Source organism: Hippopotamus amphibius, chromosome 14, assembly GCF_030028045.1.
Source record: "Hippopotamus amphibius kiboko isolate mHipAmp2 chromosome 14, mHipAmp2.hap2, whole genome shotgun sequence".
NCBI lineage: Eukaryota > Metazoa > Chordata > Mammalia > Artiodactyla > Hippopotamidae > Hippopotamus > Hippopotamus amphibius.
The window spans coordinates 72,105,837-72,126,202 of NC_080199.1; the positions used below are offsets into that span (position 1 = coordinate 72,105,837).

The following is a 20,366-nucleotide window of genomic DNA, read 5'->3' on the forward strand; positions in this document are numbered from 1 at the left end:
GAGATATGCGTACTTCGGATATTGCGGGTTCAGTTCCAGATTACCACACAGAAAGGCGAGTCCCACAAATTTTCTGGTTTCCCAGTGCATATAAAAGTTATGTTTACACTATACTGTAGTCTGTTGTGTGCAATAGCATTATGTCTACATACACACCTTCGTTAAAAAATACTTTATTGCTAAAAATGCTAAGCATTGTCTGACAATGCAGGATTGCTACAAACTTTCAATCTGTAAAAACTGCAGTATCTATGAGGCACAGTAAATAGAAGCATGATAAAATGAGGTACCCCTATAGTAGGACAATTGAATACTTATGAGCAAGTTCTAGTCCACTGCCTGGCATGCAGTAGGTACTCCAAAAGAATCTGCAGAATGAATGAACAAATGGATGGATGGATGAGCTGGTACGTGATTCTTCCATGAATCACAGCCACTGGTAGGGTAATCAATGTGGAAAAATGATCGTAAGAATACAAATTACAGGGTTTATTAATACAGAAATGAAGATTGGATTAAGCAAGGTCATCCTAGTCAATGATGGAGAGGTCAAAATCAGTATTTGGGGACTTGGAAGACATCCATTTTTTAAAAATAAATTTATTTATCTATTTATCTATTTATTTATTGGCTGCGTTGTATCTTCGTTGCAATGCAGTGGCTTCTCTTGTGGAGCATGGGCTCTAGGTGAACAAGCTTCAGTAGTTGTAGCATTCGGGCTCAGCAGTTGTGGCTTGCCGGCTCTAGAGTGCAGGCTCAGTAGTTGTGGCACACAGGCTTAGCGGCTCCGCGGCATGTGGGATCTTCCCGGACCAAGGCTCAAACCCATGTCCCCTGAATTGGCGGGCAGATTCTAAACCACTGCGCCACCTGGGAAGTCCCGACATATATTTTTAAAGGTGTTCCGAGGAATAAATAAGACATGTCACACTTAGAAACAGTGTCAGTGGCTTATACGATTCCGGGTATATGCATGCATTAATAGATTAATAGATTAATTATACTAATAATTTAAACATGAGAGTAATATAGGTATAAATCATTGTAATGGGAAGCACAACAGTTACTGTTAGGTGCTGAAGGTCACCTAACTGTGAAGACTCAGTGCAACAGACAGAGCTCCCTGTGTTCTTGCAGAAAAACCTACCTGGGGTTCACTTTCCTGAACGATGGTTTAACTCTGTAAAAGTGAAAGTGATTACAGGTAGAAATGATCCTGATATTGGTCTGGACCAAAGAACGTTTCCAGTTTACCCCAGTCACCCTTGGAAACCTCAGTGTGCACAAGCAAAACTTCTGCAGGCTGGGAGTTCCCAGATAGGAGAGGAAGACAAGGTGAATAAAACCAAAAGGATTTGCACAGCTTTTTTTATGGGGCCTTAACTACTTTACTTTTGGTGAATAAACATGGGCCTTTGGAGGACGTTGTTGATGGAAACAAAAGACAGATTAAGTCCTTCTGTGGGCTGATTAGCACCATCAATAGCAAATACCGCTTGGCATCAGCCAAGATGGCAGCTCCAAATGGAGCCGACATACAGGAATTGTGGCAAAAGTCACGAGAGAGGTTGGGACGAAGATGAAGACACTAGCACCATCAGAAAACTCGAAACGCCAGCCTTGGAAGCATCTTTTTGCAAGAAACTTTCCAGTTGAAAGTCCTGTAACTGCCCATAATGGCCCTTTACATCTTTATCTCATTTTACTGACAAAGAAACCAAGGGACAGAGTCCACACGATTAGCAGACTTATCTCCCAGAGCCAGTAGATTTTGTCCTTTTCGATCACTTTAAATGTGTTTTTCTTTTAAAATTCACATAATTAAATAGCTGTGCTAGTCTATGTGTCTGTTCCCATAATGATTCTCTTCTTCTATATAATGAATATTGGGTAAATTTCTCTTAAAGGAAAAATTATAGACAACAGATGAAATATTTAAGTAGTAGCATTTAATAATGAGCTAATTTACATCTTCTCTGAGTAAAGAAGCACCAATATGATATCTGGAAATAGGCAGTACACTAAAATCTTGGGGCCAGAATCAACATTCGAGATTAGATCTTTTTCAGATGAGCAAGCTGACCTCGGGAGAGGTGAAGTGAGCTGCCCAGAGTCTAGTCGTGAGAATACCAACGAGGTATTGGTGTAACCTCAACAAAGGTGATTGTTTTACCTTTAGGAGAAAATATAACTCACTCTCTAAGTCACTGAACTCTAAAAATGAAGAGATTTTTTCCGCCAGCTATTTATCTATATTCCAGTCACCCAGAGCACACCCCAAGCCTAGAGAAGATGGATCATCCCAGAGAAACCAGCTAAGAGAGGTACCACACCTCAAGTGATTAATGTGGAAATACATATTTGATTACGGACATGACAAGTCAGGAAGACTTGACCTGCCAGGAATAGGTGTGGGAGGAACTGTTATTAAATATTTATACAGCACTGATACACAATAAGTATAACTGTGCCAAACTTATGAAGTCCTTGCCCTAAGGAGTTTGCCGTCAGCTGTAAAGCTGGTTATTCCTGACTTATCAGTTGTGTTGCTTCATCAGGTAAACAATCCATTCCATACATCAAAGAACCATCATTTTCATGAGCTTTCTTTGGAATAAGACTTTATACCTGAGGATTTAATACAGAAGTTGCATATACTTGTCACCATATTAATAATTTTAGGAAATTCTCTTTGATTCTCTGACAAGCTTACAGTTATCTTTTTGTTGAGTCTCTTTTCCTTCTTTCTACTTAACTCTTCCAACATTGTTGCACAAAACACAATTATAATCTCTGCTATCGCAGCATGCAAACGATACTAGCAAGAGTGAAGTGCATTAGAAAGTTTTGATTTTGTAAATCTGTGTTAGCCAAAAAGAAATTGTCAAATAATTGTAGCCAATCAGGGACTTTGCTGGTGGCACAGTGGTTAAGAATCTGCCTGCCAACGCAGGAGACACAGGTTCGATCCCTGGTCTGGGAAGTTCCCACGTGCCACGGAGCAATTAAGCCCATGAGCTGCAACTGCTGAGCCCTCGAGCCACAACTACTGAGCCCACACACCTAGAGCCTGTGCTCTCAACAAGAGAAGCCACCGCAATGAGAAGCCTGTGCACCGCAGTGAAGAATAGCTTCCGCTCAGAGCAAAAAGTCCATGCACAGCCACGAAGACCCAATGCAGCCAATAAATAAATAAATTTATAAAAAAAAATTCTAGCCAATCATGGATGCAGAAGCAAAATAAATTAACAAAGGGTACTGACTCAAAACATTAGGCAACTTGGACACATAAAGAGCTGACATCCGTTTTATTCAGGATACAGTAAGTGGGGAAGGGAAATGGAAAAAATGATGCAGCCTTTGATGGAAAAAGATTTTATTTAGCTCAGATGATGCCTAGAGGATATTGTATTATACTTATCACTTACTTAAATCTGCAAAGGATTTAAAGTAGCTAACACGATAAGCAAAAAATCCTCTTGAAATGGGCTATATTAAGGCAAGAGTAAAATAACAGAAATCCAGATGATGAGGGATTTGGAGAGAGGAAGAGAAACCACTTTCACTGGAAAACTAATACTAAGGATGACTATAGCTTCTTGGGAAATAATTTAGTTTTGCGTATGTTACCGATCGCTAAGGCAGGCCAGGCGATTAATATATAGACAGAGAGCAAAAGCATTCACTCATTCATTTACTCACTCATTCATTCATTCATGGGATACACAGTTTCTGCCTTCAAAAGGCTTGGAGCCTGGGCAGAGAGGGTGGTGATACCCACAGCATTAAACACCATAACAACAGGTGAAGACCTACAAGACAGAAGGTAAGATACAACTAAATCATCTGGGGGGTGGGAGTGTAAGGAACAGTTTGAGATATAAGGTGACATTTGAGCTCAGCCTTGAAAAAGAGTATGACACAGAAAAGCAAGGTGGGCAGATGAGGAAGCCTGTGTGAGGACCCACCGCAATGAGAGGCGAGCAGGGCCAGAGGGCATCCGTGGTCCTGTGCGGCATGCGGCTGGAACGTGTGCAGGAAGGCTAGGGGCGAGGACCAAGCCTTACATCTGAGCACGGCAGCAGCCTGGGAGGGCTCCCGGGTCTTCAAGGCCGTGCTCAAGAGTGTAGGCTTGAACCTGAAAGTAAAGGGGGTAACACATGACAGAGGCACTATCAGAAAGAAAATACAGGGTCTTACAGAATATCTCAATGTTTAATAGAATAAGAGCTACTGGTGGATGAGAGAACTAGTTTAGGGATGCAGTTCTAGACTCCAGAAGGGTTCTTAAACTAGTAGAGATTTTTAGGACCAGATACTATCCATCCCACTTTTCAGGGAATATTCTAGGGTGTACAGAGCAGCTAAATTACTTATCTAGGTCCACACACTGTTACTGGAAGAGGGAAGAGTATGACACAGCTCTGGGTGGGGTGCAAGCATTTTCCTCAACACCCACTGAGGGCAGAAATAATTAGATAAATGCTTCAGGGATGTTAAAAAAATAGAAAATTTAGCTCTTCTAATCAAAGAGCTAAGAACTGAGGTATAAAGATGGCAGAAACATGACAAAAAACAGTAACCTTATTAGGAAGGATAGTATAGATATATACGTATTTCTTTACACAACAGAGTTGACAGCTTCCTGAAAAGCACACCACATTTTTGTAAAAAGAATTATTTAAAATGAGTCGAAGCGAGAGAGTAGCACAGACATATATATACTACCAACTGTAAAACAGATAGTCAGTGGGAAGTTGTTGTATAACAAAGGGAGTCCAACTCGAGGATGGAAGATGCCTTAGAGGACTGGGGCGGGGAGGGTGGGGGGGACTCGAGGGGGGGGAGTCAAGGAAGGGAGGGAATACGGGGATATGTGTATAAAAACAGGTGATTGAACTTGGTGTACCCCCCCAAAAAAAAAATTTGCAAAAAAAAAAAAAAAGATCAGTTGAATAAAAAAGAAAACCCAATAAAAGAATAGTGAAAAAATAAATAAAATGCATTATATTATGTAAGAGAATTTATTAATTTACAGTATGGATAATTTATACACTTTTTACAACCCTCTGATCAGTTTCTGGTTTGTAATTAAATTATCTTTTAAAAGGGACACAGCTATCCTGTAAACTGAGTGGAAAATAAAGCTAATCTCATTGAATAATGCTGCCCAAATCAATGCGAACTTATCACAACTACTCTGGGTATTAAAAATATAAAATAATGTGGCCATCTGCTAACTCAAGAGGGTCTTACTTCCTGATGCCTTAAGACTGTCTTCTGTTCTATATTATTGGAAGATGGGAAGCAAAGTTCCCTGGGTTGTCCCAGAGCAAGCTTTGTCCTCTATGTAACTTAGCTACATGGGTCACTGGGCCTGTTCAAGTGAATACAAACATGTTTGACAAGATAAATCCTCTTAAGACAGGAAATATGAGTCTTATCCCCTAGTAATGAGTCTACTGAAGTTTTAACTGACAGAGCTTCTAAGAAGAGTGATTTGGGGCTTACACCATAAGATGGTCAAGCAATAGTCTGATGTGGAGATGTTTAACCCCAATCACACTGGGGTCTTTGCAGGATTTTGTCTAGAACAGGTAGACTCTATAAGTAAAGAAGGAAAAAACCTGCCATGTAGAATCCAACTGCCTCCTATAGAGGACGACCCTTATTAGACTACAGATTTTCTCAAAGAATCAGCTGAAGATCCCTCAATCAGAATCAAATCATGACTACTAATAGTAAGTACTCCCGGGTCAACCCCAAACCAATGAGCCAGCATCAACACTTAATTTTAAAAAGATCTGAGATGGTTTTTATGTACTCTTATGATGACCATGGGCTTAAAGGACGTAATCTCAGATGGCCCTTTGATTTTGGTGAGCACCTCAATTGGTTTTGGATGCGCTGTGACAGTCCCGAAGAAGAGCTGGGGGTAGGAGCTGGAAAGATCAGAAGTGGCTCTATATGACAGAGGGAGAAGAATATGAAATTCTGGGGACGTTGTGGTAGAAAGCAATTTGAAAGAATAGATGAGAGAAGAAAAGAAGAAAGAAGCCACCAAGATGTTGAAGCCACCAGAGGTTGAAGAATACTGGTAGACGAGGCACTGAGAAATCTCAAACGGATGGGTGACTGAAAGGGCTTTTCAGGAACAGGGACATGTAATATTAAATCAGACTTGTCTGTGCTGAACGAGTATCTAAACCCTACATCCTCTTTGTCTCTCTGGACATCCACAGAATCTGCTACACACACAGGCTTTTATGTTTCAGTTTTTGTTTGTGGAAATCAAGGAAAGAGGCCGAGCTTCCCTTCTGAATCCACACAGTAAGTATGGAATGGAGACAGCATAAGAAGATCATGAGAAAATCCATAAGCGGCAAAAAAGAACAGACATTGGCAGAAGCAGGAACTTCAGAAGGACAGTGTCCCTGAAGTTACAGAGATCTGGGCCTGGGCCTGGGCCTTTCTGCAGGTATTGGCATGGAAGCTTGGTCAATCTTTACTTAAATTTTAAGAGCAAAGTGCTCCCAGCTGACTTTTAGGTTATGTGAGGTTATATGACCTTCTTCTCCTTCTACTATTTTAAAACTTTAAAACAGAAAAAACAAACAAAAATCACAAAAAAAATCTGTATTTTCAAATTCTAGTGCTTAGAGGAAATTAGCTTTAAAAAAATTTTTTTTTGCTTTATTTTGAGTTCTTTTAGAATCCTTTTCCCAAAGTAATGATTATTTATTAAAGGATTTAGGTATCCTTTAAGAGTTGTAGAACTTTCTATTAGACATTTTAAACTGAGGACCACACAAAACAACAGGGTGACTTATTTTTTCAAAGATGAAATTGAGCCCTGACAGCCTTAAAAAGTGATACATTTCCCTCAAATGAGCAAGGTATTTACTTTTCAAAGACAAATGCAGGCACACCGCTGCACCACCAGTGCAGTCAGGCTAAGTCTACTGTCTACCTTCCATGCCCCCTTACTTGGGGGCCTTATTAACTGATTTTTAATTAGGGATTTGGTTATACCCTGTGTGGAAAAAAAGATATGTATTTTTTTGTTCAATCACTAAGATACACGGTTTTAAAGCTGCTTCGGGTTACAACTTTTTGAACACAAGAACGGAATAAACCTCAGAGAATATTTGGTGAAGGAGAACCTGAAACTGAAAATTTGTGAAATCTTATCTTGTCTCAAATTTGCTCTCAACATTGAACAAATTATTTCCACAAGCTTCAGCTTCTCCATGGTGACACGGGAATGGTGATCTTAGTCTGTGAGGACATGACAATTTAGTAGACCCTTTTTTCACTCTTCAAAAGGAAAATAGCCCTACACCTTTCTGCCCCGAAAGAAATGTTTATATAGGGTCCAGGTTTTCCCCTGGATCACATCTCTCAGGACAATCATGCTTCCTGTGCGTTTCCTTGAACTAAAGTTTCCCCAAACTAAAACTCCCCCTCTCTTGTGTGATTGTTTTCAACAAAGAAACACTTCTCATGTCTTAAGGAGAGAATGAAAAATAAAGCCAGCTGAGATTCTGATGCTGTGAACTGGACCGGGCTTGCCCTCCAGCTGGGTGTGTCACCACCTGTGACTGACATGTACCTTTTAAAGCTTCAGCCTTCCTCCCCACCCCGCAGTGTCCTGTGCAGAAAGGTAGGCGAGTGGAGGAGTGGAGGCCGGATAAACACATGCTGGTGTGTGGACTGCTTGCCTCTGGGACCCACAAGGAAAGCTGAGGGTATTATTTTCTCCTCACTTTCTTGTTCACAAAAAATGACCCCAGAGGTTCTTAAACTAGGTTATGGGGATGGTCTCAGGAAGATTTAGCCTGGGAAGCAGGAAACCCTCAGTGTAAGCTGTCTGTGTAGGTCTGCATCTCTTCATCTGTAAAATGAGTGCAATGACTGAGATGCTCTCTAAGATTTCTTTCAGATCCATAATTCAACGAAGCTCTGATTTTCCACTGTGCTCCCTGCCAGAGGGTTTATTTGCTTGTCTACGTTCTTCAACAATACAACCACCAAGCACTTATTGCAGTCTGAGCTCTGAAAAAAACAGTAAATCCCCAGGACTCAAAGACATATCTATAAGACGAATAATTAGCGGGGAATTAAGAATTCAACCTTTGCAGAAAGGCCATAGGTCTTCTAAGATGCCCTATCATTGAATAAAATAGTAACAACAACAACAACAAAACTGAACTAGCTCATTAATGTCCAGAATTGGCAAGATCGAAGCTTGCAGAATCCCCAAGACTTTAAAATGGGTGTACCCTATTTTCCCAGTGATGAAATTCAAATATTTTGAAAGTGAGGGATAGTTCTCACCTAATCATATTCCTTAAAGGCTGACTGGAGAAATATTGGCACTTGGGATGCAATTATGACATTTCAGATTTTATAATTTTTTAAATTAAAAAGTTCTAAACTATGCAATAGTTTATTACGCTGAATTTAAACAGATGTCATGAGCCATTCCGTTCAGCAACGAGTAGCATACAGCAGTGTGGGACGTTAAGATATAACTGTAGAGGAAGCAAGGTCTGGAGCTTGTAAACGCTCTGGTCCAGTCAGGTGATTAATCTGTATTTTGTACACATCAATTACATATTAATCTATTTTATAGTGTTAATGTCAAATGTCCACACTTTAAGGAACAGCAACATCTCATCTATTAGTAGTTTCTATCTCTGCTGCCCAAATACAACTGAGCTAGATCCTAACATTGTTTTTTGTTGTTGTTTATTTATTTATTTATTTGGCCACGCCATGCGGCGTACAGGATCTTAGTTCCCCCATCACGGATGGAACCGGAGCCCCCTGCATTGGGAGCACAGAGTCTTAACCACTGGACCACCAGGGAAGTCCCCTAACATTGTTTTAAAGCAATCGTGTGCAGGCTGAGCTAGGGAGACTTTCAAGGACGAATGTGACTATGAGGAAAACCCAATGGATTCTTTGGGGCCTGCTCTGTCTCCCTCCCCAGTGCTCCAACTTCCTATAAATCAATCCCCCAAGGCAGTGGTTGGGTAGAGATAGACAATCCATTGTTGTTTGGGGGAGGGGCTGGAACAGAAACCTGTCACTCTTCCTACCTCACTTCATTCGATCTTGTGTTAACTCATCATTAGTTTCAATGTTTAGAAACTTTAAAAGGGCCTTTTAAAGAGAGAACCATCCCTTATTAAATAAACAAGGATTACACTCCTGCTGCCATCCTCCCTCTTAATCACTCAGTGACATTCAGGGAGCTTCCCCACTCCCCAGAGGCAGGCACCAAATCCAATTTCATTTTGGCAAGTCCTTTTGCCCCATCCATAGCACTAAAGTTTTCAAAATAAAAGCCACCCCACAAATTCCCTACTGTGGGAAGTGACTGCAGAAGTGTAACATTCTTTTCTTTTTGTTTTTTTTTAAGTTCCCTCGCTGAGCATGTTAGATAAATTCCTTCTGGGCTTCCTCTGTACCTCCTGACCCCCAACCATCACCCCACTAATGGAGGTTTTGCATCTTCATTTCAGGTTGTCCATGAAGGATATAATTCCAACCACTTCCCTGCTTCCTGCCCACCCATGTTTGTGCTTGTGGGAGTGTTCAGTGTGGAAATCAGAAGCTGATTTATCACCAATAAAATGGCTTCTATCATTATAAATATTCATTAAGCATGATTAAGCATACAGATTTTAGTTACCTACTTTTTGCTAAAGGACTGAATAGCACGGGTATGTTTGAAACAGCAAAGCCCCTTCTAATGTAGCAAAAATTAAGGCAAAGTACAAGGCCACAATGTTGGGATGTTTATGGTCTTCCAAAACTGCATTGCCTCTTATTTAAATAATTATGTAGTACTTTGTGGCATCTTTATCAAAAGTAATTACATTTCGGCAACATTTCTTTTGAGAAGTTGCTCAACTGCTATTTATTTTGGATGGATGTGATTCCATAACAAAAGAAAATACATCGTTATAGTTTACTCTATTTCTGAATAACGCAGCTTCAGTGCAGCACTAAGTATCGTGTATGATATTCATCAACTTTTATTCATTGAGCATTTCCATATTTTACATTACTTGGATTGTTTGAGAGTTTTTCTTCTTAAGGACTCAGATATTTCTCATTCATCCAATCGGCTTAGTCAATTTAGACTGACATAGCAAACTACCATAGACCAAGGTGGCTTTGACAACATTTATATCTCACAGTTCTGGAAGCTGGGAAGTCCAAGATCAAGGTGCTGGCTGATTTGGTGTCTAGTGAGAACCCGCTTCCTGACTTCTCACTGCGTCCTCAGATGGCAGAGAGAGAGAAATCGAGAGACATCATCTCTCTCCTATCTCTTTTTTATAAGGGCACTGATCCCATGAATGCGGGTTCCATTCTCATGACCTAATCGCCTCCCAAAGGCCCTATCTGCAAGGGCCACTTCACTGGGGGTTATTCAACATAAGGATTCTGGGGGGACACAAACATGCAGCCCATAGCACATTGTTACCACTGAAAAACTTATTCAAGAGGTGGCAGAAAGAGTCCTAGTGTTTTACCCTCTGACGTGAGCAGGGATGAGAACAAAGACCTAGGTGGGTAGTCTGTAAGATTATGTGGGAGAGCCAGGAGGAAGTCTGTATATAATGGAACTCAAATCCAGACACTGTTAGGAGAGAAAATACAGGTTTTCTTCCTGCCCAAGAACACACTGACCTTTGAGGGTGGTGGAGGCTGGGGGGGGGACCAGATGACAAGGGGCAGGGATGAGGGCCTCCTGCTTCCTACATGTGAAACAGGATAGTTTAAGAATGACTTTGGGGACTCCCCTGGTGGTCCAGCGGTTAAGACTCTCCTGCCTTCCAGTGCAGGAGACGTGGGTTCGATCCCTGGTCAGGGAACTAAGATCCCAGATGCTGTGGGGCAACTAAGCCCGTGCACTGCAACTGCAGAGCCCACACACTCTGGAGCCCGAGAGCCACAGCTAGAGAGAAGCCCGTGCGCTGCAACAAAGATCCCACGTGCTGCAACTAAGACCTGATGCAGCCCCCAAATAATTAATTTTTTTAAAGTTATAAAAAAAAAAAAAGAATGACTTTGATCTTTGAGGATGTTTTCCACTTCAAGTCTGTAATTCTCAACTAGGGGATGAGACCAATGTCCCATGCACCAGGGGAAAATTTTCACAAAGCTGTTAGAAGCCTGGTCCCAGCCTAGACTTCCTCAATCAAATCTCCAGGTTGGTGCCTGTGGATTCTGAAAAACCTCCTCCAATAATTTGCATTTGCACAGTTGATTGGAAATGAATGCCCTAAGTTGCTAAGTTAATATTCCCTTAGTTGTACAAGCATTTGAGAATCTCAGAAGACTGGACACCCTTCCTGAACTGGGCTCTGGGGAGAAACATTCAACTATAACCCTTTCCCACTGAGCTGTGTTTAGAGGGTGCAGAAGCAGCACAGATTACAAAAGGTAAACAACCTCCCAGCAAAGAAACCCTGATGTAGAGGATAATTAAGGTCCCCTGGGACTTTCCTGGAGCAAGATGCTTCACTTCCAGGTAGGGCTTCTGCACCAGGTGACATGGTGTCAGTATTGCCATTGGCTGGTGCAGCACAGAGGCTTAAATACAGGTGCCAGAGAAGCATGAACACCCAAGTTAGTGCACCCCGCTCTCCTAGTAAAAGATTAGATAGGGGAACAAACTGCTGTGTATCCATGTCTTAACCATCAACCAGGTCTTCACAGTGTTCTATGTCTAGTAGACATTCAGCAAGATAGCTTAGATTTTGTCGAACAGATGTTGTCATCTTTCTCATGCATATCTTCCATTTATCCTTGGGCACTATTTTGATACTTAAAGAATGTTTCTTTAAAGTGAATCTTTCTGAGGACTTCTCTGGTTGCACAGTGGTTAAGGATCCACCTGCCCATGCAGGGGACATGGGTTCAATCCCTGGTCCAGGAAGATCCCACATGCCTCGGAGCAACTAAGCCCATAAGCCGCAACTACTGAAGCCCGCACGCCTAGAGCCCATGCTCCGCAACAAGAGAAGCCACTGCAATAAGTCCGTACACTGCAATGAAGAGTAGTCCCTGCTCGCCACAACTAGAGAAAGCCTGCATGCAGCCACGAAGACCCAGTGCAGCCACAAATAAATAAATAAATGAATAAATTTTTTAAGTGAATCTTTCTGGCCCATAATTACTCCCAAATGTCATCCAGTATTGGTTATCCATCAAGATGACTTAGACTTTCTTAAATGTCCGGGTGCGAGAGAAGAGCATCATTTGATAGCCGAGGAAGCACCATGGAGAAATCTGATCTACTGACAAAGGTACACACCATCTTTGTGGTTCTTCCATCTCTGTCCTCTGAACTCCCAGGTTGTTCAAAGATAAGTCTGATAATCAGCTGTGTGGCACAAAAAATTAACTCATGCCCCACTTAGGTTGGAAAGGTTTTAAAACTGTGACTGAAAAACACTCTGACCATCTTGTAATGAAAGTTTTCACATGCATGTCATCCAAAAATGACTACCTGTTTAAGCTCATTTTGTAAATCCCTACTCCCAAGTCTATATTCTTCTAGATTTTAAAGAAAAGCTGGAGGTACTCTAGTTAAAATTTGAAGGGAAACATTCTTTACAGAGTTCCAAAGTATTTTAAGCAAAAGAAAGTTGGGGTATGGTTGTCTCTGTGCATAACTGAGTAACTGGATGGCCATTCCCCCCAGGGTAATATTAAAAGTACATTATTCATACAAGAACCTACTGTATAGGCCAGGGAACTCTGCTCAATATTATGTAATAACCTAAATGGGAAAAGAATTTGAAAAAGAATAGATACCAGTATATGTATAACTGAATCACTTTGCTGTACACCTGAAACTAACACAACATTGTTAATCAACTATACTCCAATATAAAATAAAAAGTTAAAAAAGTATATTATTCATGGGAACAATTAAAAATGTTTAAAATTATCACTGAAGTATCCTAAGTAAATATAAAGTTATGTGGATGTACAAATACATAATCTTTTCACTGTCTAGCTGTGACTACTAGACCTTAGAGTGTTATTTAAGAATGGGAAGAAAAGTGGGAGCTCTCAAATATGAAAAGTTATACATTTGCTATAGATCAGCAAATGAAAATGAAGTGCTTTTAGAACAGGAATGTTTAACCCACTTCTCAAAAGACTTATATCTAAGTCCTATATTCAGGACCGTGTATTTGTATTTATTTATTTATGACAAGGAGAAAAAGCCTGAAGTCAAGCTGTAAATCTAACGCCTTCTGCATGTTCTGGGTTCCTGCATAAAGGTAAAACATATTAAAATTCCCCTTAGTTTATCATCCATGTAGATAATATTAGCATTTTTTGTTTTCCTTAAAAGCAACTGGCACAGGGAGACCAACTTGATGATTGGTGATGATCTACAGGGGTGGGGTAGGGAGGGTGCGAAGGAGTCAGGGAGGGAGGGGATATGGGGATATGTGTATAAATTTAGCTGATTCACTGTTGTACAGCAGAAGCTGGCGCAACAGTGTAAAGCAATTACACTCCAATAAAGAGCTTAAAAAAAAAAAGGATTAAAAAAAAGAAAAGTAACTGGGTTACTGGGACTTCCCAGGCGGTCCAGTGATTAAGACTTCACCTTCCAATGCAGGGGGTCAGGTTTGATCCCTGGTCAGGAAACGAAGATCCCGCATGCCACATGGTGCAGCCAAAAAGGAAAACAAAATGCCTAAGCTGAATTTCCAAAAGCAAGGCCTTAGACAAAGGTAGGCAAAATTACTAAACAAAAGGCCACAAGTAAGTTTTGAAATCACAGAGAGTGTTGTTTAATACGGAATAATTTTCAGAGGCCTGACATGACAATACTCTCAAGTTTAACGGGTTCATGTCAAGAAAATAAATGGATATTTTTATTATGAAGAAGAGCTTCCATGTTATCCTCTTTTCATGGAAAATTCATGGGTCTTTTAGTGGTGTCTATATAGAATTTACACTAGCAGAGGGCCTGATTAGCAATTTAGGATAACTTTCCAACCATGAAGATTTGCAAAAGTGTTCCAATTACACCCACCACCCACCCATGAAAAGGACAAATCATGAGAAACAAAGCCTTTGATATCACGAAAGAATAAGCGAACACAGTCAATTCCAGCTGTGTATCACCTCATCGTCAGGCATTATCTCATTTGCGTTTCACATGACCCTGTGATATTGGTGTTTTCATTCCCATTTCACAGATGAAGAAATAAACAGGCTCCCAGATATCAAGTGACTCGTCCAAGGTTGCACGTTAAGTGAGATGGGGGGGATGCGTCAGAACTTGAACCCAGTTGTGAGGTAGATACTTCCTTTGTGAAATCCTTTGTCTGAAATCCTTTCACGAGAGGACAGGTTCACATTCGTGCCTTTGAGGCTCCCTTGCCTTCAGCCCTGAGCACGGCCACCTCTGGAAGCGACTGTGGAAGGAAGTCACACGACCACATGGGCACGGGTGCCGCCCCGGAGTGGTCGTGACAAGGTTGTTCTCACATGCCTCCACCCTGCCTGCCCATCTCACCGCCTCCGGGACACCTCCCACATCAAAACCCCACAGTGGGCGTTGTGGGGACACCCGGGTGTACAAAACATGCATCCTGTCATCACCAAGAGGAGCCAATGAAACCAATTGCACACAATCCCAGGAAGCACTGTTTACAGCACATCTCTAGGGGGGTCCTACCATGTCCTCCTTGTCCCCGGAAGGCCCTGCTGAAACGTCATCAAATCACTACCCAGCAGGGATCTCAAGTGACAGCATTCTAACAGCAAACACAGCACTGGAGGGGCTGGCTTAATTACAGTGTCTTTCCCTGCGCCTGGGATAAGCAGGGGCCCAGGAGGGAGCCCGAACCCAGCTGCTCAGCCTCACTGTCTCCTTCCGGCCACCCTCGGGGAGGCCAGAACCATCTAGCCACCACTGTCCTTACTACTTTCCTGTGTTTCCAATAAAATCCTACATGCAGCAAGAAAAAGAAAAAAAAAAAGCAGTTTTACTTTAGAAATGTTCAAAATCTGATTATTAAAATGATTTTAAATAACTTTTTTTAGATTGTTTAGGATTTTTTAAAAACTCCCCTTGGAACAGAACCGATGCAAAAACGAGAATGGAGGTTAGCTTGTGTGCTGGCATCTCTGCCACGTGAGTCCTGACCGGAGGCCCTGCTCCTCTTGGCCCCAAGCTCATCCTCTGACTAAGCAACAAGGAAGACATAGAGCAGCCTGTTTCCTTCAAGCAGACGGCTCCTTGCTTTTCAAACAGATGATTGTAAAATTAGTAGAATATTTTAAGACCGAGCTGATTAGACACACCCACTTGCTTGCTTACGCATGCTGAATGAACAACCTGGCATGACATGTGGGGCTCAGGTGGCATGACACCTGGCACCTGAGCCCCACTTTCTTCCAGGTGCAGGATGAGATGCTCATTTCAATCCAACATGCCTGTGGGTGTGGTATGTGTAAGGACCACTTCTCTCTCCTCCTTTGCTTTCTTTCACTGAGCTGAGCCCTCTGCTCTGGAGCTGCTGGAGTTCCTTCAGGAGCACGAGAAAGGCAGGCTGGCTGCCTGCTAGAGACCTACCTACACTCTTAATGCCTGGCCTGGTGAGGCCAAGATGGTAGAGCTTCAACCAAGCAACTCAAACTAGTTCTACTGTTGAGCCTTCTTCAAGGGAGGAAAAATGGTTAGTTTTTTATGTTTTTGTAAAAATCATAAAAATATGATTTTGAAATGTGTTGGTTTTGCTTTTTAAGATGCACTGCTGTGAGTATGGTGCCCCTTTATTTCTTTACTCAAGAGGTATTTACCGGGTCATACAATAAGCAAGGCATCCTGCTAGGAAAATTCTTTCCCATCTGCCACATAAGAACTGTCTTCTTTCCTGCTCTCTTCCCAAGGTCTAGAATAGATTCTGGCATACAGAAGAATTCTGACACATTTTTAAATGAATGAATTACACACTGAGACAAGGGGTACCTGCATGTCCCCCCATCAGGAGTTCCTACAGTGATGAAAATCAGTATAAAAACCTTACCCTTTGACAGTGTCTATCTGCCAACTACTTCTTTCCTGGTGCTAGAATCAGATAGGCCCCACAGGATGCACACAGCCTCACGGCAAATTAGTTAATTCACCACCAGATGTTAACTGAGCACCTACTATGTGTGATTCCCTCTCTGATACAATTGGGGCATTCAAGGACACATAAGACACAGCCCCTGTTTTCAAAGAGTTTCTATACAAACAAAAACCTGGTAGCCACAAAGTGAAAAAACGACCACTGAACCCATTCACAAGCTGACAACTGCACACGATCCCAAGAAGAAAGGGAAGGACTCTTTATGTGGTACTGAGGCCAAGGAGGCGGTAAGCATAAGGGAGAACTCAAAGAGGCCAGAAGACTAGGTGATTACAGCAGACGGAAGTCTTGAATTAGGCCTTTGAGGCAGAGCATGGGAGAAAGGGCCTAACAGGAACACAGGCGTGTGTGTGTGTGTGTGTGTGTGTGTGTGTGTGTGCGCGCACACGTGTGTGCTGGGAGGTGAGGGAGGATGGGAAAGTGGAAGAAGGCAGAGCACAGAGGGCACACCAAGAGTGCATTCTGTCCAGCACGATCTGAGTCCACTGAATGAATATTTATTGAGTTCATGTCATGCCAAGCATTGTGACAGACCCAAGGGACACAATGGTTCACAAGACTGGTATGGCCGCGGCTCACTGGCTAGTGGAAGATACAGTCAAGTAAACAGATATTACAATACACTGTGACAAGTGCTGTGATAGGGGAAAGTCCAAGTGTTATGAGAAGGACAGAGAATGTACCCAACCCAGATGGGGAGGTCAGGAAAACTTCCTAGACATTCCCCACAAGGCAGGTCAAGCGGACACCGGAAGCCAAGGTAGGAATTAGTTGGGGGAAACTGTGCAGATAGGTTACGTAGTGCCCACCCTAGATGAGCAAGCGTGATGGGCCACGGGGATCTGAAGTGGGCTGAGTCTGCAGGACCGCAAGGGGAGGAGAGCGAGGAGATGGGCCGGGGACAGGAGCTCTGGCTGGGTATGCAGTCTCACCTACTTCACATTGAGGAGTCTGGACTTTATCCTAAGAGCGAGGGTAGCCACTGAAGAATTTTAAGGGAATGAAACAAACATATTTGCATTTTGGGTAGGTAACCATCTACAGTGTGAGATGGCTCTTAGAGGAGAGATGGCTGATAAAGACAGAAGAGTAACATGTAGCTCGCTTGGTTCTTCCAGGTCCACCCGAGCCCAGCACAAGAACTAAATGAATATTTCATGAGTGAATGAATGAGCTGATCAACCCATCAGTCAATCATTCCGCACAGGACTGAGAACAGGAGACTTGAGGTGGAGGATAAAGCTGTCTGTGTGTATGTAAGGGTTAGAGTGAATGCACGTCGGAACACGGACACGTCTTCAATCTTGAATCTCACCAGACCAATTGTAACAGTTGACAACGTAGTGCAGAGTAATAGAGGGAAACAGCTGGAGATAAAAGACCCACCTCTGACCCTACGTAGTTTTGCCAGTTATTAATTCTGAGTTGTGCCTTAATTTCTCTGACGCTCAGGTCCCACAATATATCTGCTCTTTATGTGTAACTACACAGCGTGTAACATGGGAGTGGCTATCACAATCTATGTACATTTCTGTTTTCAGCTGACGTTTAGGAGCTGTGGTGGGATATGCACCCGGGGGGCATGTCCAAGTCATTCATTGTAAAAGGAAGTTAGTGGAACCTGCATGACAATGAAGATATGGTTTATGTGAGAGGGAATTTAGAAAAAACATAGTGTTTTCAAACAGAGTGTTGTTCAAACTTTGGGCAGGTAACCCTCTACCTTGTCCATTGGAGACCCTGGCAGGTAGGGAGGATGTTCAGAGCTCATCTCCTGTTGCTGTCCCCAAGGAGGGGAACAGCAGCAGAAAGAGGCAGAAAATATACTGGAAGGTCACAGGGATCGGTGAGGTGGCTTAGAGACCATACGCAGCCATTTAGGGACACAGTCTGGACTAGAACCCATCAAGTGCCCACGTTTCTAAATCATCTCCTAGTTATTTCCTAAAGCAATATAAAGACTCAGCTGTTAGGGGGGGTTCATTTAATTTTCATGATGACGTAAAGCTCGAATGAATTATTCTTGTTTATTTTCTATCATCACAGGCTTAGTCCTCAGCATCTGGGTCTGATCTTAAAGATGCCAATCAAGCAATCAATCACAACAAAAAGGCTACTTTCAGTTTCTCCAGGAAACTCCAATGCAAACAGTATTGAAGTAAGTTGACTAAATAATTCATCCTCTCCACTAATCGCATACCAGTGATAGCTCAGTGAGAGTTCACGGTCACGGGCGTCTCATACAACCTACACACCTGTAATTCCAGGCATGGACATCTAAAGCGGCCATCAGTCACTTTTTCGAGATGGAAATCCCTGAGTCTTCTGTGCTCCAACACATTTCACCAACCTCATTGTTTAATTGAGCCCTTTACTACAAATGGTTTTAGGCTCTGATGCAAGACAGGAATTTGAAGCATGCATTGGAGTATTTAATGGTGTTAATTTCTGGTGCACACAAACATCAGCTTCACTCAACAATCCAATAAATCTCACAAAATAAAGAAAATACGCCAGAGAATGAAATGCAGCATGGAATTCTCCAGGACTGCAAGCACAGCAGTTCCGTGATCCTGCTGCCTGATAATAAAATAGCTGCCTATTTACAGACCCTTAAAGATGTGAAAATAAATTTAAAAAAAGAAAAAAAAAGGGGTGCTTTCAGATGAAAGAATCATTCTATTTTTTATGCGCAAACATGTTTAGTTGGCTGCTTCAACCTCTCAAACACGTCCCAAGTTAATTTTAAATGTAACACACCTGATTGTAACAAATGAAATAGTCCTTGTTGTTTTCGTTTTTGTTTTTTAACTGGCAGCTATCAACTGAAACAAATCCTACCTGGAAAAATAGACGGTCTCTTTTTCGGGCGCCTCAGGTGAACGGGCTCCAAGTTTTTAATGTTTCTTTGAAGTCTTCCTTTAATTTCATTTCCTATGAGTAATTCAGGTGGCAAGCTACTCCGTCTTGATGATTTATAATCATTTTGAGATGAATTTAGTTTGTTCTTCGTCCTGGAATATAAATTGCTGTCATCAACTGCCATGGTAGGAAATACATCAGATTTTCTTAACAAAAATCTGAAAAGTCAAACCAAGCCGCAGCCACCTCCCTCTCCATTCCAGACTCAGATGTTCTCATGCTTTACCCGGCACTTGTTTGGGAAGCTTAGCAAGTTGGTAGGCGTGGACTTGAACAGGTGTAGAATTACTAAGCAGCCCCTCCTATCCACAGCTAATAGCACGGGGGAGGAGAGATTCAAAAAATCATTAGGTTCAGAGGACTCAGGAATTTGAGCAGATGTGGCACACAGGTAATAAAAGGACTGTAATGGTTACTGGGTGAAATTTGTTTTATTGGTGTTATGCCAGAAAGCAAACAAAACGTACTTTTTAAGAATGAATACCTATGCAAATCGCAAGCCTACTTATATTATTTCCCAAACTCTTCGAGATTTTTTTACAAGTTTTCGGGAAACGTGTTTACATCCCTGGCTACCTTTTTGTCTCAAACTCCACAGGCAGAACAAACATCTGTCTTTATTAAATTCCTTATCTGGCAGGCAGCCGACTAGAAGTTGGCTGGACAAGGGAGAGGAGAGATGGTTGGGGATGATCAGGAAGGAACCCGCGGTGGGTGTGTTCCGAGCAGCATTGCCGGGAACCCAGGGCAGCTCCCCACCCCTCACCCCACCCCACCCCCGCCCCTTCCATCCTGCGCTCTACCTGGCAGATGGCTTCTCGAAAAGGTCAGCTGTCTGGCAGCGAAGTCAGAGGTCTAGCAAATGAGCTGTGACCTACAAGGGATGGCAGCGTCCACTCAGCAAATGGAAAGGAAACTTTGTGATCTCTGCGGGGATTCTGTCCTGCTCTCAACTAACATGGTCAACTGGTTTGGTGGTCTGAAAAAAGCAGCACTTACTAGATTCCTGCTCGACCTGTCCCATACTTTCTTTCTTTTCCAGACTCTGCATTTTTGTGCCCTTTGTTCCCTTCCCCTTTGCTCTATTTATGTGGAAATGTTTTGCCCTTTTCTCTGTAATGTAGTGTGCAGAAATCATAATTCTATCCTTTATCCTCTCATGTCCCAGGGCTGGGTCTCCACTCCCCTGCCCTCTCCTCTGTCTCTGTCTCTCTGTCACACACTCACCGCCCGCCCCCCCCCCCCCCACACACA

The 20,366-nt window shown here is 42.3% G+C and overlaps 1 protein-coding gene across 6 annotated transcripts in view; it reads right to left on the minus strand.

Annotated features, from left to right (window-relative positions):
- FRY (FRY microtubule binding protein) overlaps nucleotides 1–19,307 on the minus strand; it is a 307,260-nt gene extending 287,953 nt beyond the window's left edge. For all 6 annotated transcript variants that reach the window (XR_009049071.1, XM_057707897.1, XM_057707896.1 and 3 more), the window contains exon 1: nucleotides 19,032–19,307. Coding sequence is in view for 5 of the 6 variants with exons in the window: in XM_057707897.1 (XP_057563880.1) it covers nucleotides 19,032–19,236 (205 nt within the window). In the remaining variant the exon portion in view is untranslated. The remainder of the gene's footprint in view (nucleotides 1–19,031) is intronic.
- Between the last annotated feature and the right edge of the window lie 1,059 nt (nucleotides 19,308–20,366).